Source organism: Dipodomys spectabilis, unplaced genomic scaffold (assembly GCF_019054845.1).
Source record: "Dipodomys spectabilis isolate Male_0828 unplaced genomic scaffold, ASM1905484v1 ptg000187l, whole genome shotgun sequence".
Lineage (NCBI taxonomy): Eukaryota > Metazoa > Chordata > Mammalia > Rodentia > Heteromyidae > Dipodomys > Dipodomys spectabilis.
Genome location: NW_024870864.1, coordinates 9,996,359 through 10,022,096, shown reverse-complemented (window position 1 = coordinate 10,022,096; position 25,738 = coordinate 9,996,359). Strand labels below are relative to the sequence as shown.

At 44.2% G+C, this 25,738-nt stretch overlaps 1 protein-coding gene across 2 annotated transcripts in view; it reads left to right on the top strand.

Annotated features, from left to right (window-relative positions):
• Positions 1-23,684, top strand: part of Tgfbrap1 (transforming growth factor beta receptor associated protein 1) — a 64,354-nt gene extending 40,670 nt beyond the window's left edge. For both annotated transcript variants that reach the window (XM_042695518.1, XM_042695517.1), the window contains exons 5-12: positions 799-881; positions 4,376-4,717; positions 7,153-7,210; positions 9,718-9,861; positions 11,948-12,094; positions 13,002-13,161; positions 19,396-19,829; positions 21,913-23,684. In XM_042695518.1, the coding sequence (XP_042551452.1) occupies positions 799-881; positions 4,376-4,717; positions 7,153-7,210; positions 9,718-9,861; positions 11,948-12,094; positions 13,002-13,161; positions 19,396-19,829; positions 21,913-22,089 (1,545 nt within the window). In that variant the 3' untranslated portion in view covers positions 22,090-23,684. The remainder of the gene's footprint in view (positions 1-798; positions 882-4,375; positions 4,718-7,152; positions 7,211-9,717; positions 9,862-11,947; positions 12,095-13,001; positions 13,162-19,395; positions 19,830-21,912) is intronic.
• Positions 23,685-25,738: the final 2,054 nt, after the last annotated feature.

Here is a 25,738-nt window from a genome sequence, read left to right as displayed (position 1 = left end):
CTGAGGGATGATCTGAGAAATACTCCTGTGAAGAGTCTATTCCAGAAGTGTGGGGGAATGGGCAGCACTTGGACAACCAGGCCCCCGGAGCTGTGGTAGTCAACTGAGCAGCTAGAGGTAGAAGCCACCAAGGAGACCCTGTGGGTCAATGAGGAGGAAGGTAGAGGAGAAGGGTATACACAAGGACTCAGGAAAAAAAATCTGTGAAGTGTGTGTGTGTGTGTGTGTCTGTGTGTGTATACAAAAAACAATCAGCCTCTCCTCAGCTGTAGCTTCCAGAGCAATGAATCCAATCAACGGCAGATCAGTGATACTCAGAAAAAAATAAATTGTGGGGGACTGGAGATGTGGCTCAGAGATTGTTTAGTGTGTATGAAGGCCTTGGTTCAATCTGGAGTATTGCAAAAATAAATAAAAATGACATGTGTACTGATAATTTTCTTATCATTATTCCCCAAATGATACAGTGTAACAACTGTTTACAGAGCATTTCCATTGTGTTAGGTGCTGCATTTCATGTAGAGATGATTGACAGCGCTGGTGGATGTGTAGGGGTTGTGTGGAGGCAGTGTGCTGTTTTACATAGGTATCCTTGCATGTTGCTATCTATAGGGATTCCGAATCCAGTCCCTCTTTAATGCTAGAGAATGACTATATATAATTGGATATACTTCTTTTTGAAAATCATAATGTCATCATATATCCTTGTAGTCATTATCAAGTAGCTTGACTTGTGGGTGTCCCCCTTTGGTAATGGTTTTAAGATGGCTCAGAGATCAAACGTGTCTTTCCTTGCAGGTAATGTACAGAAGGATCCTACAGCAGGCGGGCTTTATACAGTTTGCACAGCTTCAGTTCCTGGAAGCTAAAGAGCTCTTCAGGTAATTTGGGGTGTTGGTAGCAAGCCTGCCACTCCAGTGCCCCCTGTGCCCAGAGTCTCATTGTGATGTCATGATGGGAAACATGGACAGTTAGATGGTGAGATGGAGCTGCGGGGAAGAGTGGTGGGGCTCACCTCAGCTCACATCGCCCTCACCAGTTCCTCGGATCCACCCCACCCTTTATGTATCCAACAATCCCCAGTCCTTAGGAGGCGGGCCGAGGAGAGCCCCAGGAAGGCTGCAAAGGGTACAGGTTGCTGAGCCAGGACAACATGATTCAGAGGAGTGAATTTGGTAACACGAAGGAAGGATTCTAAGGAATCCTATCCAGAGATTTTTGCTAGAAATTGAGTTCAGAAAAAGCTAAGAGAAATGATGACTTTAAATGTTATATTCCACCTGGGCACCAGTGACTCATGCCTATAATTCTAGTTACGCAGGAGGCTGAGATCTGAGGATGGTGGTTTGAAAATCCGTGAGACATTTACTTCCAGTGAACCACCAAAAAGCTGAAAGTGGAGCTGTGGCTCAAGTGGTAGTGTGCCAGCTTGGAGTGAAAAAAACTAAGAGAGTATCCAGGCCCTGAGTTCAAGCCCCAGTACTAGCGCACACACACGTGCTCGCACACACACACACACACACACACACACACACACACACACACACACACTACAAATAATAATATTCCTGATCTGTTCTCGTAGGGAGTTGAGTTAGTCTTAGGGAGATTCTTCTGGCCTTCTGATTCGTGTTGCACCTGTAGAGAGCTGCCCTGTGGGATCTCATGTGAGTTCTCTTCTCTTGCTCACTGTCTTCTTATTCTCATTCTCTTACTTGCTTTTCCTCACCCTCACCTGTCACCTTCAGCACTACACTTGGTCTTCCTGCTGCCCTTGCTTCTTACTCCTGGTGCTCCCTGAGATGGGAAACTGCTCAGCAAGTCCTTGCTGGAGAGGAAGTTACACCGGCTACCATAGCCTTCACATGTCTCACTAGAGCTCTGCCTTTAGAATAAAAAGTTTTTTCACATTGCTTCACCAGAGCTGACTGAGCAATGTAGAGTAGAGCCATCTAACCAAGAAAAGGGTTACCAGATAGTTCACTTGTATCTTGGGAAGGACTTGAGCAGAGCTGTCTCCGGAGCACCATCCACTACACATCTGACCTCAGCATGAGCTGCTGTCCACAGTGACTGATCACTTGCTCTATTACAAAGTCCAGGTTCTTCCGCACTCTTAGAAGCTTATCTTTACACTGACTGCTTAGCATAAGTCAGGAGTTTGGTTGAGCGACTCCTCAGACAAAGATGAGTCCCCTTCCTATGCCCAAGGTTCATGTTGCTAGTAAGTCAGGATTCTTCCCTTGTTGCCCTGGGACTTGTCCTCAGGCTCCTTTCCAAGACTGAACCAGAAGGTACGCTGCCAGTTTGTCATGGTTGATACCAGTAAGAAAAGCATATATCCTTTATGTCGTGGGCCCTATGCCATCTCCTCTTCTGGAGACTGCAGCTGCCTCACTCTGTAGGTAGTTAGGTGTAGCGCATCTTTCATTTAGCAAACTTGGCCTAAGCAGAACAAGAAGCACAGGGCACCTCAGATCTCATGGGGCCAAGCTAGGTGCAGCCATGATTTCTGTCCACTTGACATCAGTGGCACACTCCAAGTCGTGATAAAAGTTTTCAGTTGTGCTGGAGGTCCTTCAAGCCCTGCTAAGAACCTCTGTTTTAGGCAAAGGCCCTGGAACAGCCCAAGCTGAGAGATGACATCAGTCTTGGTGAGGTCAGCAGATGTAGTTGATATGCTGGCTGTGAGGAGAGGGGCACAAGTGGAAAGCTAGTGTGGGATCATTGTAGAAAGAGCTTTGACTGCTGTCTTGAGGGCTCTGAAGTTTATCCAAACCCTTGCAGGTCAGGAGAGGGTGAGGGTGCAGAGAGGAATGGAGGTAGTAGAGGCCAGAGGCAGAGGCTGGTGCAGCGGAGGATGAAGTCAGATGGACTGAAGACATGTGTAGCAAACTTTGCAGGCAGTGATGGCCACAGGGCCTTCCTCATCTTCCCATGCATCTGGAGTGGGGACAGCTCTTGCTTCTGTTTCAAGAGTTTTCCCCCAGATGAGTCTAAATTGGCTGAGGTAGAGAGCTATAGCTTGCTACCATTAACTGCTGAGACTAGACAAGACCAATGGGCTGGAGGAGAGGAGGTAGGAAAGGACCTAGCGATGGATTAGAGACAGGGAGGTCACTTAATATGGCTTCCTGTGCCTTGGGAAGGTTGATACTCTACCCATCCTTCCTCTCTTTCTTTCCCCTGCCTTCCCTCTCCTTCCTTCCTTCCTTCCTTCCTTCCTTCCTTCCTTCCTTCCTTCCTTCCTTCCTTCCTTCCTTCCTTCCTTCCTTCCTTAATGTTCTTGGTACTGGGCTTTGAACTCAAGGCCCTGTGCTTTCTAGATAGATGCTCTACCACTTGAGCCACACTCCTCAGCCCTTTTACTTTTTTTTTTTTTTCCAGGATAGGATCTCTTGAGTTTTTCCCCAGGGTTAGTTTCAGATCATGATCCTCCTACCCATGCCTCCCATTAGCCATGATTATAGACACGAGCCACCACATCCAGCTTGATACTATTTTTTTGCTTGGGTTAGCCTTGATCTTCCTTGCTCTGCCTCCTAAGGGACTGGGATTACAATGTGTACAACTGTATGGAGACCATTTCAAAGTGTTGTCCGTTGTTTTGCTCTGAAATTCTATCAGATGTCGTAACAGAAATGGCCACACGAATACTTCTGTCTCATGTTCAGACTGTCACTGAGAACATTATAAGTTAGATTCTTTTTTTTTTTTTGGATCTGGACGTGGGCCTGAACTCTGGGCCTGGGCGCTGTCCCTCAGCTCTTCAGCTCAAGGCTAGTGCTCTACCACTTGAGCCACAGCACCACTTCCAGCTTTTTTTTTTCTGCTTATGTGGTGCTGAGGAATCGAACACAGGGCCTCAGGCATGCAAGGCAAGTGCTCTACCACTGAGCCACCTTCCCAGCCCCCCTATAAGTTAGATTCTTATGAAGTACCTTTTAAAAAAACCGTTCAGCAATCTGTTAACAATTTAATGTTAGGAGAGCATTGGTTTGGAAGGAATCATGATACTGACTTGTTCAAACTCAGATACCATGTTATCCTCGGTGTAGCTTTTTATGCCTTGGCTTTGAGGGAGCCCAGGCCTAATCAGGGGCTTCCCAGTGGCCTAGATATCTTGGTGTTGCACTTCCACATTGTATGTATACGTGTCTTTCCCCATTGTCCCTCTGTTCTTTTTCGGAACTATGTGGAGGCATCCAGTTTGGTAGTCCTTCATGGTACTTGCAATTTAGGTTGTCTTTCTGACATGCACCCCTACATCCACCCCATGACTGTGTGCCATGGCACCGCCCTCCAGTGTCGTTTGTGTGCCTATGTGTACTCTTTCTCTCTTTTTGCTTCATTTAGTTTGACACTGTAATTGCAGAAGCGGCCAGCTTGATGTCCGGGAGCTGATCTCTCTCTACCCCTTCCTGTTGCCCACCTCCTCTTCATTCACCCGGTCTCACCCTCCTCTTCATGAGTACGCAGACCTGAACCAGCTCACCCAAGGCGACCAGGAGAAGATGGCCAAGTGCAAGCGTTTTCTCATGAGCTACCTGAATGAGGTCCGCAGCACAGAGGTGGCCAATGGCTACAAAGAAGACATCGACACAGCCTTGCTCAAGCTCTATGCAGAGGCAGACCACGACAGCCTGCTGGACCTCCTGGTCACTGAAAACTTCTGCCTCCTCACCGACAGTGCTGCCTGGCTGGAAAAGCACAAAAAGTGAGTGTAGTCCTTCCCTCTCCTCCCAGGGAGGGTTATAAGGGCTCCAGCCCAGCTCATGGGCATCCAGTGTGGAGGCCAGGCCTTCTGCTGGTAACACTGTTGGGAAGCTGGCTTAGCCAGTGACATTTGGTCTGCCAGGGGTCCCCATGGTGACTAGACAGAGACTACAGGCAGCTTGTACTCCTCAGAAAACCTTGTTATCATTCTATCTTAGGGGTCTCCTACCCATTCTTTTTTCTGTGTGCTGGTCCCGGGGCTTGAACTCAGAGCCATGATGCTTTCCCTTATCTTTCTTCACTCAGGCTAGCATTCTGCCACTTGAACCAGTGCTTCACTTCTGGCTTTTTCCCTGGTTAATTGGACATAAGAATCACCCAGCCAGGCGCCCGTGGCTCACGCCTATAATCCTAGCTACTCAGGAGGCTGAGATCTGAGGATTGCAGTTCAAAGCCAGGTCGGGCAGGAAAGTCCATGAGACTCTTATCTCCAATAAACCACTCGAAAACTGGAAGTGGTGCTGTGGCTCAAGTGGTAGAGCGTTCGCCTTGAGCTGAAGAGCTGAGGGACAGCGCCCAAGCCCAGAGTTCAAGCCCCACGACCGACAAAAAAAAAAAAAATTAAAAATTAAATTAAAAAAAAAAAGAATCACCCAGAGTTTTTTCCCTAGGCTGGCTTTGAACTATGATCCTCACATCTCAACCTCCTGCATAGCTAGGATTACAGGCATGGGCCACTGGCGCCTGACTCCTGCTCATTTTTTAAAGAATGTAGGAGACTGTGGAAGCTGCATGTGCTTTATTATTAAATGAACAGATTTTTTTATTAGCACGTAGAAATTGTACAGAGATTCTCTTGTGACATTTCTGCACACGCTTTGAGTGTCAGTCACCCTTCTTCTATTCTCTTCCCCATCCTGCTCCCTTTCCCCAAACAGTTTTAACAGGTTTCACTGATCTGTTTTCAAATATGCAAAAATAAATTATCCTCATTTACTATCCCCTCATTAGCCACTCCCCTCCCAGGGGGGTACCCATCACCCTCAATGGAGCCTTCCATCTCTTCAGTCATTATCCATTTAAAAAATTTTTTTATTGTAAAGGTGATGTACAGAGGGGCTACAGTTATGTAAGTAAGGAAATGCATTCATTTTAAATAAAGGGATTTTTATGTTTGCCTCTATTGTCAACCTACATTGCACCTGTGAAAGATGCCTCATGCAGTGCAGTGAAGTCTGTGATAATCAAATTGATGAGGTAGATACCTGTACATGTAGGTGAAAAGGGAGCTGCTTAGTCTCCCTGATACAAAGTCCTGGTTTCACACTTTGCCTTCATTACAACCGCTGCCTCGTGTCCATGGGGAGTGAATTCACAATGACTGGCTTGATTGGGACCAGCATTTTCTTCTTCTGTGGCAGGTGGCCACAGTGCCTAACCATTGTAGGTCTGGGTTTTCTTCCCCTTAAAATGAGGGGCATGGAATGGGTGAGCTTCAGTCCTGTGTAAGCAATAATGGGTTTTTTTTTTTGGTCTATGATTTTTGGTAGGAATTTGAAATAATTGCCTGGCACCAGTGGTTCACGCCTTCAATCCTAGATACCCTGGGTGGCTGACATCAGGAGGATCTCAATTTTAGGCCACCCCAGACAGAAAATTTCTAGAAACTCCTTCTCAATTCATATCTAAATAAAGTAGCATACATGTATCATCCCATGCTATACAAGAAGCTGAGATTGGGGGAGGAAATTTAATTAATATTTGAAGCAAATTGTAAGACAGTTCCAGTGGGGTTTTTTTGTACGGTTTTTATTGTAAAAATGTTGTACAGAGGGTTTACAGTTATATGAGCAAGGTAATGAGTACATTTCCTACTGAGGATTGGTTTCCCCCTACCATCCCTTCCCTTCCACCTTCACAACTACCGCCGCTGCCTCCAGTGTTGTTTTTAATGTTGTTATTATGGTTTTCTGTTTTGGCTTTTCTTAGATTAGAATCAGACCCTATTTGAGGATCAATAGAGCATACTTCATGTGTGTGTGGGGGGGGTGGGGGGGTCAGCTTGAACTTAGAACCTGGGTGCCATCCCTCAGCTATTTTGTTCAACTCTAGTGCTATACGACTTGAGCCACAACTTCACTTCTAACTTTTAGAAGTTTCTTGGAGATAAGAGTCTCATGGACTTTCCTGTCTGGACTGGTTCTGAACTGTAATGCTTGGCTCTCAGAGTCCTGTTACAGATATGAGCCATCAGCACCTGCCTTAGATTATACTTTTTAGTGAATAAGTTAAACAAACAGGGTTTCTTTTGTTGTTTGGAACTGGTTGTTTTACTCTAAGTTCAGTAGAACCAGGGGCTGAGGATGGGATGTGGGGTGGGTTCCACCTGTGGCAGAAAGGGGACGGGACAGTGCTGAATAACTTACTCTCTTCTAGGTACTTTGCACTTGGACTACTCTATCATTACAATAACCAAGATGCTGCTGCAGTTCAGGTGAGTCTTAAGTATTTTAGCATCACTTTAAAATCAGTACCTTTGGACTGTTACTTACCAAAAAAAAAAAAAAAAAAAGAAAGAAAAAAAAGCACAAGGTTGATAGAGATCACTTTTGCCTAATCTAGAACTTTATGTAGAACAAAAATAATAAATGTTTTAGGCAGTGAATTTCTTGAGGAATATTGGCTAAGGATTTTCTTTGTCTTTCTGTAAAATGAACATTTATCAAGATAAAACTTTTCAAAATTGGAAAAGTCAGAAAATATTGATCTCTTTTGCAAAAATAATTCATTGACATAATTGTACACATGTGTAGGATATAGTATAATAATTCAGTACATGCATACCATATGTAGTGATAAAATCAAAGTGATTAGCATTTCCATCTCCTTAAACATTTATCATTTTCTGTGTTAGAAACCTCCAAATTCTTCTTTAGTCTTAAAAAATATAAACTGTTATAGACTATAGTTCATGCAACTGGGCTATTGAACACTAAGACATGTTTCTTGTCTCTAATTGCATTTGGTTCTTCATATGCAGCCTGCCTCTGACCCCAACTTTCCTCTCCCTATCCAGCTGCTAATAACCACTCTTCTTTCAACTTGAATATAGGACTTTTTTGAGGTGGTGGTATTAAATCTTGAACTCAGGGCCCTCTCATTCTCAAAGCCTCTTGCTCTCAGGGCTTCTTGGCTTTTTTGCTCAAATCTAGTGCTCTACCACTTGAGCTACTTTCAGCTTTTTGCTGGTTAATTGGAGATAAGAGTCTCATGGACTTTCCTACCCAGGCTGGCTTCAAACCATTATTGTCAGATCTCAGCTTCCTGAGTAGGATTACAGGCATAAGCCACCAATGCCCCTTCAAATTGTGATTTCTTCCTGAGCTACAAGGCATATGACATCCCTGCCTTATCAGAAAATTGGGACAACAAATGACAGTTAAATATATAATAAATGACAATAACCATTGTGGGCAACTAAATGGCAGGACTGAAGCTGATCAAGGCCACACCCTGCTCAGTGATGGAGCTGGGATGTTGGGACAAGTACTCCGAGGAGACTGGCAGAATGCTCTGCTTTATCTAATGGCATGATTTCATTTAGTAGCCTGGCCTCTCATCTTGCATCTTAACAGCTTCTCACTGATCTTAAGAAAAAGCATCTTAAAAAAGAAAAGAAAAGAAAAGAAAAAGCATCTTCCCATCCCCTCAAGGGACTTCTTCCTCCCTCTGTTCTTCATTCCCAACTCTATTGCTTGTGCACTAGTTTCCTTAGAGTTTTAGTTTGTGAAGGAAGATAACACCAGCCACATGAGTCCAAGTAACACCAACCCGATGACTTTGGCCAGGCCAGACACGTATTTAGTCTTCGGTTGCTTTGAGGAACTATCATAGTAATGTAATTGGAGAGCATAGTAAAAAGAAAATCGATTCCCATCAACACATACCCCCAAGGCCAAGAATAGATTTGTGTATCACAGATAAAATTTTCATTTTTGAAAACATGGTGGTGTTTTTAGAATTTCAGCTTGATAAAAGCATTGTAATAAAATTAGCATAGCTATATAGAGATACTTGCAAACTTGAAATTATATGGAATAAATCGCCATATGTGAAAGCATTCTATTAGGGGGAAAAAAAACCCAGCATTTTTCAATGTATGCAAAATTCAGTTATTTGGTTTGGAGAATTTAGTGTTGAAGAACTAGCAGAGGTTAAGCACCTCTAATCTGAAAATCCAAAATGCTTCCAAATCCAAACCTTTTTGAGTACTAATATGATGCTGAAAGTCGAAAAGGCCATACTAAGGCTGGGTGCCAGTGGCTCACGCCTGTAATCCTGTCCACTCAGGAGGCTGATATCTGAAGATCATGGTTCAAAGCCAGCCCAGGCTGGAAAGTCCATAGACTCTTATCTCCCAATAAACCGCCAGAAAACTGGAAGTGGCACTGTGCCGCCAGTGGCAAAGTGCTCACCTTGAGCTAAAGAGCTGAGGCACAGCACCCAGGCCCAGAGTTCAAGCCCCACGACTGACCCTTTCCAAAAAAAAGAAAAGAAAAGGTCACACCATATAACTTGGTTTTATGTCCCAAATTGTGTAAAATACTGTATAAATATTTATACATTTTATAAAATATTATGCCTTTGTGCTATGTGTGTATTCATGAAACATAAATGAATTTCATATTTAGACTCGGGGCCTAGTCCCAAGAATCCTCATGTGTGCATGCCTCTATTCTAAAATCTTACAATAGTCTGAAACCTGAAACATTTGTGATCACAAGCATTTCTTTCCATCAAGGGAGACTCAATCCATATCATAAAAATTTTGGTACTGATGTGAAAATGATAGATTTGTACTTCCTACCCTATTTAGTGGGCTTCTTTTAAGAAGTCTTTCGCTGATGATATGGCTCAGATAGTACCTTTCTAAGCTTATGTTAGAAGCTATACAATATCCTAAGGTTTTTCCCTTCTCTTTTTTTTTTTTATTTGTTCTAGTTGTGGGTGAACATCGTGGATGGGGATGTCCAGGACTCCACACGCTCAGATCTGTATGAATATATTGTAGATTTTTTAACCTTCTGCTTAGACCGAGAGCTGGTATGGACCTATGCAGACTGGGTCTTGCAGAAAAGTGAGGAGGTTTGTGCTTTACAAATGCATTTGTGTGTGTGTGTGTGTGTGTGTGTGTGTGTGTGTGTGTGTGTGTGTGTACGTGTACTGGGGTTTGAACTCAGGCTGGGTGCTCTCCCTTAGCTTTTTTGGTTAGCACTTTATCACTTGAGCCTGCAGCTCCATGGCTTTTTGGTGGTTAATTGGAGGTGAGTCTCATGGACTTTGCTTCCTGTGATAGCTTCAAACTGCGACTCTCAGATCTCAGCTTCCTGAGTAGCTAGGATTATAAACGTGAGCCACCTGCACATGGCTATTATAAATCTATTCTTTCTCACAGTGCTTCCTAGAAACAGACCCAGAGAACCCTTCACTGAATTAATTAGAAGAAGCTTACATTTCTGTAGTCTTCTTTAAATGCCTCCCTTTGAACCGTGTGAATCCCACTGGGTGTTTTGAACTTCTAGGAGATGCCAGCTGGAACTTCTTTCTGAAGAGGCCAGCATGGTGGAAAGCCAGCAGTCCCGCCAGCTTCTGTTGCCTGTGTCTTCCTGAAAACACAGTTCTCTCCAATCCACTTTTCCCCACCCCCAGCTACAGGCTAGCACTGCTGTTGGAGCAGAATCAGGCCATTGCCTTGGCAGGTGGCAGCCCCAGGCCTCACCAGGCCCACAAGACTGTTGTCCTCTTCTCCATTTTCTTACTGCCTCTACTTGGAAGTTTGGGGCATGGAGACAAGCATCCACCTTAGAGGCTGAGAAATGAGAGTAGTGAAAAAAACCCTTGCCTGTGGGCTGTTGGGGAAGGCAGCTTGGTTGGGCCAGAATAACAAAATCCTTAGTGATGTCCTATAGATAACCTGGGCAAAAACAGCAGACATTTCTGTTTTCACCATCTTAAAATTACATGTATCCTTTGTTTTCTGGGAGAGGTGCAGTGAGCTCTCTGATGTTGAGGGGTCTTTGTCTTAAATGGAGAGCTTGGTATCCATCTGCCTGAGGCAGCCCAGGAATGCTCTGTCCTGTATTCTGCTGCCACTGGAAATCAGGGATGTTGCTTGGTGGACTTTTGCTCCACCCCTCCTAGTCTCTTCACACACCTGCATAACACACCTTGTCACCCTCACTCCAGCATCCTGTCTAGTGCCTTGAAAGTAGCAGTTCCTTCCCAGAGGACAGAACTGACCCATGCATGGAATTCTGTGCACCAAAGGATGGACCTGTCACCTGGCCTGGGTGAAAGACACAGCAACCCCCCCCCCCCCACACACACACACATATACAAGTTGGGCATGACTTACAGTTGAGGAAACTGAGTCTCTGAGAGGTTAAGAAACAGTCCCTTTGGACCTCACATGGTAGAGATAGAGATCTAGGCTTATAGGACCCCAGATGCATACTTTTAATAGCTGTTGCATATTTTCATTTTTAGTATTATGATGTGTATGTATACATGCACACACATATGTGCATGTGATAGGATGTGCACACCTAAGTGTCCACAGAGCAAAGAAGGATCTCATTCTCTATTTTATATTTCCTTAGAAAGCAGAATTTGATGGGCACTGCATGGGAAAAGCACAGGAAGGCAACCAGGAAACTTGTTCAGAGGCTTAAATTGAATAAAGAATCCACCAAGTACACGGTCATTGTTCAGAGAACAATTCGCTGCAAGTGTTGAGTTTCCAGTGCTTTCTCTGTTTTTTTTCACTTATTCTTCAGAAGGAACAGTTAGTGTTTGGGATGATCTTATTACTGCAGAGGAGTGCTCTGTAGTTTGTCAAAATCTTATCAGTAAATGCATTCTTTAATTTTCCAATTATCTTTGAAGAACAGAGAATTTCTTAGTGTAGGCCACTTTTCTGTCTGCTTTCTGCAAAGGACCAAAGGTGGTCCTTGTCAGGACTTGAAGCTGGGTTGTTTGTTTCAATAGCCACCTTGTTTAACCACCTTGCTGAGGCCTGATTGGCATGGCAGACACTGTTCCTATGTATTATAGCCACTGCCTTTTTCCATGATGATTTGATCCAAAGCATGAATGTCCAGTGACCAAAATAAAGATGAATAAAGGCAACTTAAAAGCTTAATTGCTAACTGAATTGCTGTTCTTCCTTCAGATTGGAGTTCAAGTCTTCACCAAGAGACCTTTAGATGACCAGCAGAAGACCAGTTTTAATCCAGATGATATTATCAGTTGCCTTAAAAAATACCCTAAAGCTCTGGTTAAATATCTGGAACACCTCGTTATCGACAGGAATCTACAGGTGAGTTCTTTAGAACTTAGACCAAAGTGTGGACGGGTACGGGTACAGGGACGTGGTACGGGTAATGTAGAAGAGGGAACCTGCCTATCAGCTTTCCAGAAATGATAATGTCATGTTTTAATTTCCTCACTACTCAGTGTACTTGTTGATAGTCTTGAGGGAATATGAGGCTTTGCGAAAGATACCAAAGGGGCCAGGCCAGATCTTGGATCTTTCATCTCATGTCCACTCCACTTACATTCCTTCTCCCTTTCCCATCTTGTTATTTTCAAAGGAAGTGTGAAAAGCTGCCCCTCTTTGTAGAACACCGACATCCCATGTTCGGCCCTTTCACAAAGTAATCCTTTTGTGTGTATGTGGATATGTGGATGTGTGTTAATCAGCTTTCTGTCTCTATGGCAAAATACCTGAGTCAATTAATTTATAAGGACCAAAGGGTGATTCGACTCATGGTTTTTAAGAGGTTACAATCTGTGATCAGTTGGTCCTGTTGGTTTGGGGCCTATGGTGAGGCCAGAGCACAGCACGTGAAGGAGCAGAACTGCTCAGCTCATAGCCAGGAAAGAAAAGGAAGAGGAAACCAGAATGTTTGCATGATCCTAAAGACTTTCCTCAAGGGTCTCATCTATTGAAGATTCAACTACCTTGGGACCAAGTCTTTACCACAAAGGCAGCTCTGGGAGTCATTCAGCATCTCAACTATATACAGCAACATAGGTTGTTAACTCAGCTTCTCGGTGTGGAGGTTTCTTGGAGATGTCTAGTCCAGTAAGGGTATCATGTCCATGATGGAGAATCTGCCCAACCCTCCTCTACAGTGGCCTGATTGTGGGAATACTGGCTGGAGGGTGAGATCCACAGTCTTCCCTCTGGCAAATGCTGTCTGTTGGAACCCTGCTTCCTGCAGAAAGAAGAGTACCACACTCACCTGGCTGTCCTCTACCTGGAAGAGGTGCTTCAGCAAAAGATGTCTGGCAGCGACAAGGGCGGCGAAGCCACCGAGACACAGAGAAAGCTACGGCACCTGCTGCAGAAATCTGACTTGTACCGAGTCCACTTTCTCATAGGTGAGGATGCACTCATCCTTCTCCCCAGGTGCAGACAGATTGGTCTTGGTGGAGCTCATCATTTTGATAGCATAGGATGAATCCTGAGTGTGCTGACTTGGAGTCAGCCTTCCTAGAAGGCGTGAGCTTCTTGTACCCTTGCTCTCAGGGACAGCGCTGGGGATATTGGAGCTGCCCTGATGTGTGCAGGTGTGCCAGTCTTACCTTCATTTAACTTGGTGCATTTGACTGTGAAGCTCTCATGCATCTTTAGCCTTTTTGGTGACTCCAGTACACTTGTCCCTGAGTGTTCTAGAGAGTGGTTCCAGAAGCTCTAAGGAGTTGGTATTCTGTTTTGGTATTTTGTAGTGCAGGCAAACTCTGGGCCTTGTGTATTTTAGGCTAAATGTTCTACTACTGAGCTTTACCCTCATCCCTCAAAACTCCTTAGGGTATCAATCTGTGGATGCTCAGGTCTCTTGTGGGAAATGACATAGCATAGTGATTGCATAAACCCACATATATCCTCCTCAATTGTACTCTTTGCTTTATAAACCTCTTTATAAAAATCACATACTCTCCATGACTTTGCCAGCTTTTGAGTCCATAGAGTGTATCCCTGTGCATTGACAATATAAAGATGGATGAGGCTTGGTTCTGGTCCTCAGAGACTTGTTTAACAAGGATGTAGGAAAGGTCTGCACCCCTTGGTAGGTGGGATCTGCAAACCACACCTTGGGTTGGGAGGTTTCAGGGAACCTCCTAGAGGAAAGACTGTTTGAGTAGTCATAGAGCATAAATCTAGGCTAGCATATGTGACTGATAACTTGGTGGCACATGCCTGCAATTCTAGCTACTTGTAAGGTAGATAGGTGTGGGAGGACTGAAGTCTGAGACTGCCCTGAGGAAAAACGTAATACTTATCTGAAAAATAACTTGAGCTAGGAAGGGCTAGTGGTGTGGCTCAAGTAGTAGAGTGCTTAGAGGCCCTGAGTTTGAAACCCTATACTTCTCAAAAACAAAACAAAGACTGGGAAATGGAAGTATGCCCCAAGGCACTGTAGGAAGAACATTAGATATTTATACCTGTATTAGATTTTTTTTCATTGCTATAGCAACGTACTGGAGGCTAGCTACCTTCTAAAGCAAAGAGTCTCATTTAGCCACAGTTTTTTAAAAAAGACCATGAGATCAAGATTGGATGACCTCATTAATTAATTGGCCTCTGGTGGGAGTCTAATAACAGATGACATTATGGCAGGAGCTCATGGTGATGACAAGGAAGGAAAGAGAAATGGGAGCAGTAGAAAGGAGAGAAAGAGAAAAGTCACATGGAAAGACATGAAGCCAGAGAGACGGAGAGATGAGGGAGGAGCTAGTGTATTTCTTTTTTTAAAAAATAAGTTTTTTATTGTAAAAATACTGTACAGAGGGGTTACAGGTATATGAGCAAGGTAATGAGTACATTTCCTATCAAGAATTGTTATCTCCTCTTTTGTTTTCCCCCTACCATCCCTTCCCTCCCACCTCCACAACTACACCCCCCCCCCCCATTGCCTAAATTGTAAAGTTCGTTTTTCAACATAGTGTCTTGTACATCTCATTGTTACAATGGGTCCACCTGTATCCCTATTTAAACATTTTGTTTTTTCCCTTCCCCTCCACAAATTATACCAACATCAAATACAGTGAAAGCAGAGGTTATACCGTGGGGGAGGAATATACAAAGCAACAAAAAAATCACATGGTACATTATAAATACCTTAGAAACGAGCAAAAAAGAAAAAAACCACTCATGTCCCTATCTTGGGGTTCATTTCGTTTAACATCATCTTATCTGGTCATATGTACCTTTGACCTTTCTGCTTGTCTCAGACATACACTAGTTATTGTAAATAAGAGAAACCATGAGACCTGGCTTACTTCACTTAATATAATTTTTTACTAGTCTCATTTCCTAACAAATGGGGCAATGTCATTCTTTCTGATGGAGGCATAGAATTCCATTGTGTATATATACCACATTTTCTTGATCCATTTATCTACTGAGGGGCATCTGGGTTGGATCCATATCTTAGCTATGATAAATAATGCTGCAATAAACATAGTTGTGCTGGTATCTTTAGTATGGTCTTGTTTGTGATCATTCAGGTAAATGCCCAAAAGTGGGATTGCTGGGCCTTAGGGGAGCTCTATGTGGAGTCTTTTGAGGAACCTCCATACTACTTTCCAAAGTGGTTGAACAAGTTTACACTCCCACCAACAATGCAGAAGGGTTCCCTTTTGGGGAACCCCTAGCATCTGTTGTTATTAGAGTTCTTGATTATAGCCATTCTAACTGGGGTGAGGTGGTATCTCAATGTTGTTTTGATTTGCATTTCTTTTATTGCTAGAGAGATTGAGCATTTCTTCATGTGTCTATTGACCATTCTTATTTCCTCTTCAAAGAAGGTTCTCTTTAAATCTTTAGCCCACTTATTTATTGGGCAGTTGCTTCTTTGAGGATTTGTTGTTGGGGAATTAAATTTTTTGAGTCCCAAGTATATTTTAGATATGAGACCCTTATCCATTATATGGCTAATGAAGATCTCCCAATCTGTGAGCTTTCTATTGATCTTGCTAGCTATGTCCTTTGCCATGCAGAAGCTCTGCAACTTCATGCAATCCCATTTGTCCAACCTTTCTTTGATTTGTTGTATTTCTGGGTCTCTATTAAGAAAATTTCAGCCTGTGCCAAGGAGACCTAGGGTTTCTTCTATTCAATCCTGTAATGTTTTCAGGGTGTCTGCTTTGACTCCGAGGTCTTTGATCCATTTGGAGTTGATTCTGGTGCAGGATGATATATAAGGATCTAGCTTTAGTTTTCTACAACTGATTAACCAATTTTTTTAGCTCCCTTATCGAAGGTTAGATGGCTATAGATCTGTGGGTTCATTTCTGGGTTTCAATTCTATTTCATTGGTCTTGAGGTCTGTTCTTGTGCCAGTACCAAGCTGTTTTGATTCCTATGGCTTTATAGTAGAGTTTGAAATTTGGTATTGATATTCCTCCAGCACTGTTGTTTCTGTTGAGGATTGTTTTTGCTATTCGGGGTCTTTTATGTTCCATATGAATTTTTGGATTGCTTCTTCTATTTCATTGAAGAATGAGGTTTGAATATTGATAGGTATCACATTGAATTTGTAGATAGCCTTGGGAAGTATTGCCATTTTCACGATGATCCTTCTAATCCAGGAGCATGGGAGGTTTTCCACTTTCTAAGTTCTGTTTTGGTTTCCTTTTTCAGGTTTTTAAAGTTTTCATTTTAGAGATCCTTCACTTCTTTAGTTATCTCCTAGGTGTTTTATTTTTTTGTGTGGGGCTTTCCTGATTTCAGCTGCGCTGTTCTCATTGTTGGCATACAGAAAAGCCGTTGAGTTTTGAGGGTTAATTTTATACCCTGCTACTTTGCCAAAGTTTTGAATCAGCTTGAGTAATTTGGGAGTGGAGTCCGTGGGATTCTTTAAATACAAGATCACATCATCTCCAAAGAGGGAGAGTTTTACTTCAACTTTCCCTATTTGGATCCCCTTTATGTTTGCATCTTGTCTTATTGCTGTAGCTAGGCATTCTAATACTAAATTAAAGAGAAGTAGAGAGAGTGGACATCCTTGTCTCGTTCCTGAGTTTAGAGGAAATGACTTTAGTATTTCGCCATTAAGTATAATGTTGGCTGTAGGGTTTTCATTTACAGCCTTTATTGTATTGAGGAATGTTCGAGGATTCCTAGTTTTTCCAGAGTCTTCATCATAAAGGGGTGCTGGAACTTGTTAAATGCCTTTTCTGCATCTATTGAGATAACCATGTGGTTCTTATCCTTGTTCTTGTTGATGTGATGAAGATTTGCGTATATTGAACCAGCTTTGCATCCCTGAAATGAATCTTGTTTGATCGTGGTGTATGATTTTTTGGATTAATTGTTGAAGTCGATTGGCCAAAATTTTGTTGAGAAGTTTTGCATCAATGTTCATCAAACAAATGGGTCTATAGTTCTCTTTCTTTTATGAGTCTCTGCCTGGTTTGGGGATGAGGGTTACGAAGGCTTCATAGAAAGAGTTTGGTAGTGAACTTTCTCTTTCAATTTCATTGAAGAGTTGGAGGAGTATTGGTGTGGGTTCTGCTTTGAAGGCCTTGTAGAATTCAGCTGTAAATCCATCCGGTCCTGGACTTTTCTTAGTTGGGAGGTTAGTGTATTTCTTTTTTTGAGACGTAACCCTAATCTCTTCTGGAAGTGATCCCTGGATGATAAAGGTTCCACTACCTCCCACATTCCCAGAGTAAGGTCCCAGCTTCCAACACATGAGCCTGGGAAGGGCAAAGGACATCCTGGAGCCATGTCAATGCCATGGCAGAACCCCAGGCTGGTTATAGGTGGCCTGGAGCTGTGTCAGGCTTAGAGCTGTGGATAGGATTCCTGTCCAATCTATCTACACAGGGGGACCAGCAGTCAGTATAGATGACTGAATCACCACAGTTACTTTATCCATCTTTGAACCTTCCCCTGTGCCTCAGATAAGGCAGGCTGTGGTAGTTATACATTGACATTTCACGGGGTGATGATACCTGTTGTGGCTTCGTCTAGTGTTTAGGTGAAGCATTGTAAATAGCCAGCCTTTTGCTTTGGGACAGGTGATGTCTATCTTGAGCATCAGGCCTAAGGACTGCCCTTATGTAGCCAGGCTTCCATGCTCAATGCCTGTAACTATAAGTTTAATCTTAGACCTGGACTAAGAGTCAGCCGTGGAATACCCACTTAGCAGTAGGTAAGGATCTTATGCTAGCCTTCTGTTTTATAGATGGGGTGTGGCAGGAAGCAAGCAGAACAACTTGGCCAGCCTCGGCCTACTATGCAGGGCCTTTGTCAGGACTGACTCTGCTATAAGTTACATTTTCCTATAATCTAGAAGCTTAATTACAGGACAAATACAAGAAAACCTTTTGGACTCTTTCTTTTTCAACTTCTTGTTGAATAATGTAGACATGGAAATTTTTTATACCATGAGCCTACATTCCCTTCAGTGAAATATGTTTTTAATGGGAATGGGGGGGAGGAGAAATGAGTATATGTCTATATTTAAGGAGATACTCAGGTGGCCCTTCTTACCCATGGGCTCTACAGCTATAGGTCCACCAACTGGATAGCAAATATTCCAGAGCCAGGCACTATTGGCTCATGTCTGTAATCCTTGCTGTTCAAGAGGCTTCCAGATGCTTTTTTTTTTTTTTGGTCCAGTCATGGGGCCTGAGCTCTGGACCTGGGCGCTGTCCCTCAGCTCTTCAGCTCAAGACTAGCGCTCTACCACTTAGCCACTGCACCACTTCCGGCTTTTTTCTTTTTGCTTATGTGGTGCTGAGGAATCGAACCCAGGGCCTTATGCATGCAAGGCAAATGCTCTACCACTGAGCCACCTTCCCAGCCCATCCAGATGCTCTTTGTTCAAAACCACTCCAGGCAGAAAAGGCCATAAGGCTCCATTTCCCAATTACCTAGCAAAAAACCAGACTGAAGGCATGACTCAAGTGGTAGAATGTCAGCCAAGCAAGCAAGCTAAGCAACCTGGAGGCCTTGAGCGCAAATCCCAGTACCTGTAAAAAGAAAAGAAAAGAAAAATTCCAAAAAGAAATAGGACTGAACTGAACAAGTAGAGATTTTCCTTGTCATTATTCCCTAACAATACAGTGTAACTGTTGACCTAGCATGTACATTGTGTTAAATGTTGTAAGCAATATAGAGATAATTTAAAAGGTGTAGAATACGGTGCAGGTGTTTGCAAACTCCCTGCCATTTTCTGTGAAGAAGTTGAGCACTGGGGTTTTGATATCCACAGGAAGAGGTTCTGGGACCCAATCTTAGGTCACAGACGGATAACTGGTGGCTTTAGTGCCCTCCTACATTAGTCAAAGGATATGTATGGGACTGGGGAAAGGGGAGTGAGTGATGAGTTTGCTGCACACACTGATTCACTGTGGCCTTCCAAGACCATCGATGTTTTGTTTATTCCCGACACTTCACAGTGGAGTCTATCTTCTATTTTACTAAGACCCAGAATTTTAAGGTGACAACACAAGGCAGCCTTTCAATTGATGGTCTAAGTGGCAGTATTTAGCAGTGTCTCGCCTGTCCTTTCTGAGGCTGGGAGCTGTGGGCCCATGGGTACATACGTGATAGGCCCTCACCAAACCTGCCTATCTCTGAGAAACACTTTTCTCTGACAGAGAAGATCCAGGGTGCTGGGCTGCCCATGGAGCGCGCCATCCTCCACGGGAAGCTGCGCGAGCACGAGAAGGCCCTGCATATCCTGGTTCACGAGCTGGGGGACTTCTCCGCAGCCGAAGACTACTGCCTGTGGGGCTCCGAGGGCCAGGACGCACCCAGCCGCCAGCGCCTCTTCCACATGCTGCTCGCCATGTACCTCCACGCCGGCCCCTCTGCCCATGAGCTGGCCATGCCAGCCGTGGACCTGCTCAACCGTCATGCCAGGGAATTTGACGCTACCCAAGTGCTGCAGCTGCTGCCAGGCACCTGGTCAGTGCAGCTGCTCTGCCCATTCCTGATGGGGGCTGTGAGAGACAGTATCCATACCAGGAGGACCACACAGGTAGCCCTTGGCCTGGCAAGGTCGGAAAACTTGATCTACACATATGACAAGGTGAGTGGCCTTTCATGGGAGGTCAGCTTTTTAGCTACTGAGGAATGGTCTTGGTTAATTTCTCTGTTTCTGTCTCTGTGAGATTTTCACTAGGTGCTGAGGTCTGGGGACACAGACTGAGGCTGGGCTGGGCTGCCTTTTCCTCCTGCTTTGACACTTTGGCTAAGGAGTGGAGTGTATGAGGAAAGATGAGGGAAGGAAAATAATGCTAGAAGAGTGGCGCTTGCTGAACAAACACTGCATGGCATTGTGTTGTTGCCCTTTATCAGTCTTATCTACATTAAGAGGAAACTGAGGCACAGACAAGTCAGATGGTCTGTGCGTAGACTTGCTCAGGGTTGATTCTGGGCTGATTCGGAAACCCATGTTCAGTCAGGCACTGGTGGTTCACACCTGTAATCCTAGCTACTCAGTAGGATGAGATCTGAGGATTGCAGTTTGAAGCCACCCCATGCTGGAAAGTCCATGAGACTCTGCAGTTAACCAGCAAAGATCCATAAGCAGAGCTATGGATCAAGTGGTAGAGCACTCTCTTTGACTGAATAGTGGGATAGCTTGAGCAAGCCTCAGAACTGGCACAAAGAAAGAAACCTGCTTCCTCTCCCTGAGCTGTAGCCTTTGTGAATGCTCCACATAGCTAGCAAAGGGAGAATCATGTTCTCTGCCACATTAAGTCCTTCATTTGCTCCTTGGCCTGGGAGATGCAGTCTACTTCCTTGTTTCTGACCCTCCCATCTCCCCATGCTTCCTAGCACATGGCATGCTGTCTCCTACCCCCTAGCCCTGTCCTACCACTTGGAATTCCCTTACCATTTCCTTTATGCTTAATGAATACTCAACCTGAAGTACGGGCTGCCCTTTTTCTCCATGTTAAAACCTGTGTACTGTGTGTATGTGTTCATATTTTTGTTGTTATTTACATATAATTGTTTCTATTTGCTGTTAGACTCTGAGTTCTTAAAGGGCATTTACATGTCTTAGTTTTTCTAGAGCCAGGCCTGGTGTGTTGAAAGCATTACATAAATGTTTGTTAAATGATAAGTGTAACTATGAATGCAGAAGTCACTAAGTGCTACCGAGTTGACACAAGTGAATTATACAGAAGGATTTAACTTGCAAACTCCAGTCCTATTTAGCAGATGAGATAAGATAGACAGCGTTAGGCTCAGTTGTATTAATGACCCTCCAAAAGAAATTGTATTTCCCAGGGTCCATCAGGAAAGTGGCACTAATGAACTAATAATTTTGCCCAAGTCCCCAATTTGTGCCTTACTTATCTTACTTGTAAATGGAAAGGCCAGGACATTAGGTGACATATAGGGATCCAGTAGGCTGATACCTATGTCAGGAGGCGTGGTGGAAACAGCTTTGAGAATGTTGGAGGGTGACGTCTAAGTAGATAGGCTAGACAAGCAAGGTTTCGTGTTGTGCATGTGTATGCCAAGCTCTCTCCCTTAGCTTTTTCACTCAAGGCTGGCATTCTGCTTCTTCAGTCACACCTTCACTTCCAGCTTTTTGCCTGTTAAGTGGAGATTAGAGTCTCAAATTTGTCTGCCCAGGCTGGCTTTGAGCTGTCATCTTCAGATCTCAGCCTCCTGAGTTGTCAGGATTACAGATGTGAGAGATGTGAGCCTCAGGTGCCCAGCAACATGTAAGTTTTTGTTGTTGTTGTTGTTGTTGTTGTTTTGGTCAGTCGTGGGGTTTGAACTCTGGGCCTAGGCGGTTTCCCTGGCTCTTCAGCTCAAGGCGAGCACTCTACCACTTGAGCTACAGCACCACTTCCGGTTTTCTAGTGGTTTATTAGAGATGAGTCTCACGGAGTTTCCTGCCCGGGCTGGCTTTGAATCATAATCCTCAGATCTCAGCCTCCTGAGTAGCTAGAATTACAGGCATGAGCCACTGGCACCTGGCAACATGGTAAATTTTCTAAGAAAAGTGGTTTTGTAGCTTTTTTACTTCTCAGGTTACTAAGAATAGTTTTGTTTATTTCCGTTTCCTGTGGATTGTTTCAAGAAGTTGATATAAAACGGTCTTGGTGGGTAAATTCCGTACTGGCATACTCACTGTCTGTTTCTGTTTCCAGATGAAGTTGAAGGGAAGTGCAATCAAGCTCTCAGACAAAAAGCTCTGCCAGCTCTGCCAGAACCCCTTTGGTGAACCTGTGTTTGTCAGATACCCAAATGGAGGGCTTGTGCACACCCACTGTGCTGCCAGCAGACACGCCACCCCCAGCTCCCCCAGCCCTGGCACCCGGACTTGAAAAGCTTGGCCTCAGGGTGCAAGGGGGACTCTGAATTCTTTCCCCAGCCTGCTGGATGCAAGTGTAGAGAGCTGCATGCGTGGCAGCATGAAGACAGAGAGAGACATCTGTGTACTAGGAGACACTATCCCGACCCCTGAGAAGCAAGGACACCTCCCTGCTGACCACCCTGGGTATGAATGTAAATGGAAAATCCCTGCAAATTTCCCAAACACACAGATAGGGAGTCGCCTGTCCAGGTAACAGTCATGGGAAGCACAAGTGTTGGTAAGAAGGGAATCTGGGCAGTGCAGACACACTTCCAGTCATGCCTGTGCTCTGGACAGGTGTTGTTCTGTGTGTCTGGAGAAGAAGCCCTATCAGGCTCAGGGAAGCGTCCAGAGGCAGAAACTGGAAGTGGGCACCTTGCCTTCCTGAAGAGCAGCATTCTCCGTCCACATGGGCTCCACACTTGCCCCTGGAGGGGCTGAACTTAGGGTTGTATTTTCTGTTCCTTTGTCCCACCTAGCTTTCAACCTCTGAAGCTGCTGCCTGTTTACCTAAACATTGACTCTGGGGTAAATTCCTGTGCTTCCTGCTGCCTGGCAAATGGAGATCTATTTAAAAGCCAGTCAAGAAAGGAACGGTGAGGGCGAGGGCGGGTTCTTTCCAATCACATCAGCTGCCAGTTGGAAACACCATGATGGATATGTTCCACTAAACGTTTTTTATTTAAGTTCATACTGTCTTTGCAGTTTTGCTGTCATTTAGAAATTCCTCTTTCATACTCATTAGGGATTTTTTTTTCCCTCATTAAAACATACCTCCTACTGAAGATTTGGGAAATTAAAAGGGAAATGTGATAAGCTGTATCAAGCGTGCTTCCTGAAGAGAGGCTGATGTTGGCCTCCCTCGTAGCTGCCTGTGCCCTTGACCAAGGCGCCATTGCTCCCAGCACAACCCGATAAGGAGGTCCTGTCAGGTCTCCTTACCTCCCAGAACTTTCTGCCCCTGCCTTGAGCTTTCCTGAGCCCTCAGAAGAAAATGTCTGTGTAACCATCACCATGTGGGATTCCTGTCATGCTCTTGTTATTCCACTGCCCTCCTCTGAGTTTCCTCATTGGGATGGTAGACTCCTCGGGGACCCCTCTGTAAAGACAACACACTCCGTGCAGTGATGCTTCGGAATAAGCATCAGAAAGTTGACATGAGGAGCCTTTCCATCAGCCCAGAGCTCACTCACTGCTCATTCGTTAGAAAATGTTTCCTGTTTTAATAATCATTTTTTTTTTTTTTTCCTCTTGGGATTCTAAGTGAGCCAAGAAGCAAAATCTCCCTGCATTGTTGGGAGGGGATTAACGTCATTTCCTCCTAACTATGTCTCAGTTGGCTAAAGAATTCTTTTAGCGCACCTGTGTGCTGTGTAAACTGGTGTCGATCTAGAGCAGGGTCCCTTGCTCCCACCAAGGTATATCTGGGTGTATGTCACCATTGTGACCTGTGGGTTAGGGCTAATGACCCTCAAAGAAGACAAGCTACCTGTACTTGCGGTGTTGGGTTTTTTGTTGTTGTTGTTTGTTTGTTTTGTTTTGTTTTTGTCAGTCATGGGGCTTGAAGTCTGGGCCTGGGTGCTCTCTCTCAGCTCTTCAGCTCAAGGCTAGCGCTCTACCACTTCAGCCACAGCACCACTTCCGGTTTTTTCTGCTTATGTGATACTGAGGAATTGAACCCAGGGCCTCATGCATGCAAGGCAAGCGCTCTACCTCTGAGCCACCTTCCCAGCCCAGTGTTGTGTTTTTAAAAACACTGTTTGCCCTACACACAAAATGATGCAGTTGGGTAAAGAGCAAGGAAGTGGAGGTATGGCTCAAGTGGTAGAGCCTCAGCCTTGAGTGGAAAGGCCATGCAAGTGTGAGAATCCTGAGTTCAAGCCTTGTACCAGCACAAAAAGAAAATAAAGAAAAGGCACATGCTTGCTCACTTTTAATCTCGGGAACACTAGTCCCTTTTCTTTTCTCTGGACCTTGATCAGTTGTTTGAAACGTCTGTCATCCATTCAAAGAATGAGAATTAAAGTGGAGGAGTTTTTTACCAACCAAATCCTTTAACACAAACAGAACCCTGTGAAAATGTGCAAAATCATTTCATGCTAAAATCTGTGTTCTCTGACCTGCCTCGCTCTCACGAGGTTCTTTTCTTAAATCCTGTTTTGTAAAACTAATACATGGTTCTTTCTCTTGCTGTTTTTCTGCAACTGTGCCATTGAATGGAGCAATTAGAACTGACACTGAGGCCTTTTCCCTCTCATTAGCTTGACGGAACCATTCTGGCTTAAACCGTGTGAGTGGAGCTCGGGCTTACATTAATATTCTGTGGGCAGTACTATTTTATGAACTGTTTATCCACCATTGCCTGTCAGGTATTAATGTAGGAGTGTCACATAGGCTGTGGCATTGGACCTGAGCACTGAGCCAGCACTTCTCATGCTGACAGGCTCAGTAAGCTGCCTTGTCACTTCAGGAATGCAGGGAGGTGGCCACAGGGTCCCAGCCATGGGGTCTCGCTCTCCCATGGGTACCCCCTACGCAGCTAAACTAGCCCTTGCTTTTTTGCTTGCTGTCCATGAAACTTTTGTGTCTGCAACTCTTATCATTAACCCCTTCCCCACCACTGGGTTCCAATATACAAGATGTACAAATGTAAACTTGTTGATTTTATTAAAATCCTTTTAATTCTTTGCTTTTTTTCTGGAGTGTTTTTTTAATAAATAAAATCATCTTGATGGAGTGATTGTTTTCACGCACATGGTACCTAAGTTTGAGAAGTTCTAGAACATAGCTGCAGACTGGATGGAATTTGAACTTCTCCACCATTTTATCTCCTACATATTTTTAGATTGCTCCTAGTCATTTGTTGCCTTCAGATGAATTAGCCAATGCCTAATCCCATGCTGAGGAGAGATTCCTGTTGAGTCTGTGTGTGTGTGTGTGTGTGTGTGTGTGTGTGTGTGTGTGTGTCCTGGGGCTTGAACTGGGGGATGGGTGTGTGTGTGTGTGTGTGTGTGTGTGTGTGTGTCCTGGGGCTTGAACTGGGGGATGGGCGCTGTCCCTTAACTTTTTCAAAAAAACTCAAGGCACATATTCTACCACTTATGCTGCAGCTCCACTTTTAGGCTTTTGCTGGTTAATTGGAAATAAGAGTCTCGTAGACATTCCTGCCCAGGCTGCCTTAGGACTATGATCCTCAGATTTCAGTCTACCAAGTAACTAGGATTTCAGATGTGAACTACCAGTGGTGAGCTTCCTGATGACTTTTTCCATACTTCCCCTTTAAGCAAAAGGTTAAATAAATCAGTTGCCATGCATTTTTAGCCCTAAGTATATCTAAGGAATATAATCAGATCTCAGCTTATTCATTCTCCTTCTCTTCCAGCACATTGTTCAAAGTAGGTCTGAGCAATTCTGGAGAATCTTACAACACTTCCTCATGGTCTTGTTCCAGGATCTCTTCTGCCCCTGAGGAAGGGGGAAGGTTATGTTAACCCAAGTGACTTCCTGACTATCCTAACCCCATTCTAGCTGCTGTGACCAAGTATGTCTCAGAGATATGCTCTGAGCCAAGCTGTCGTGACTCAACGTATTTCAAACTGAAGAAACAGGTGCTGTTTGTT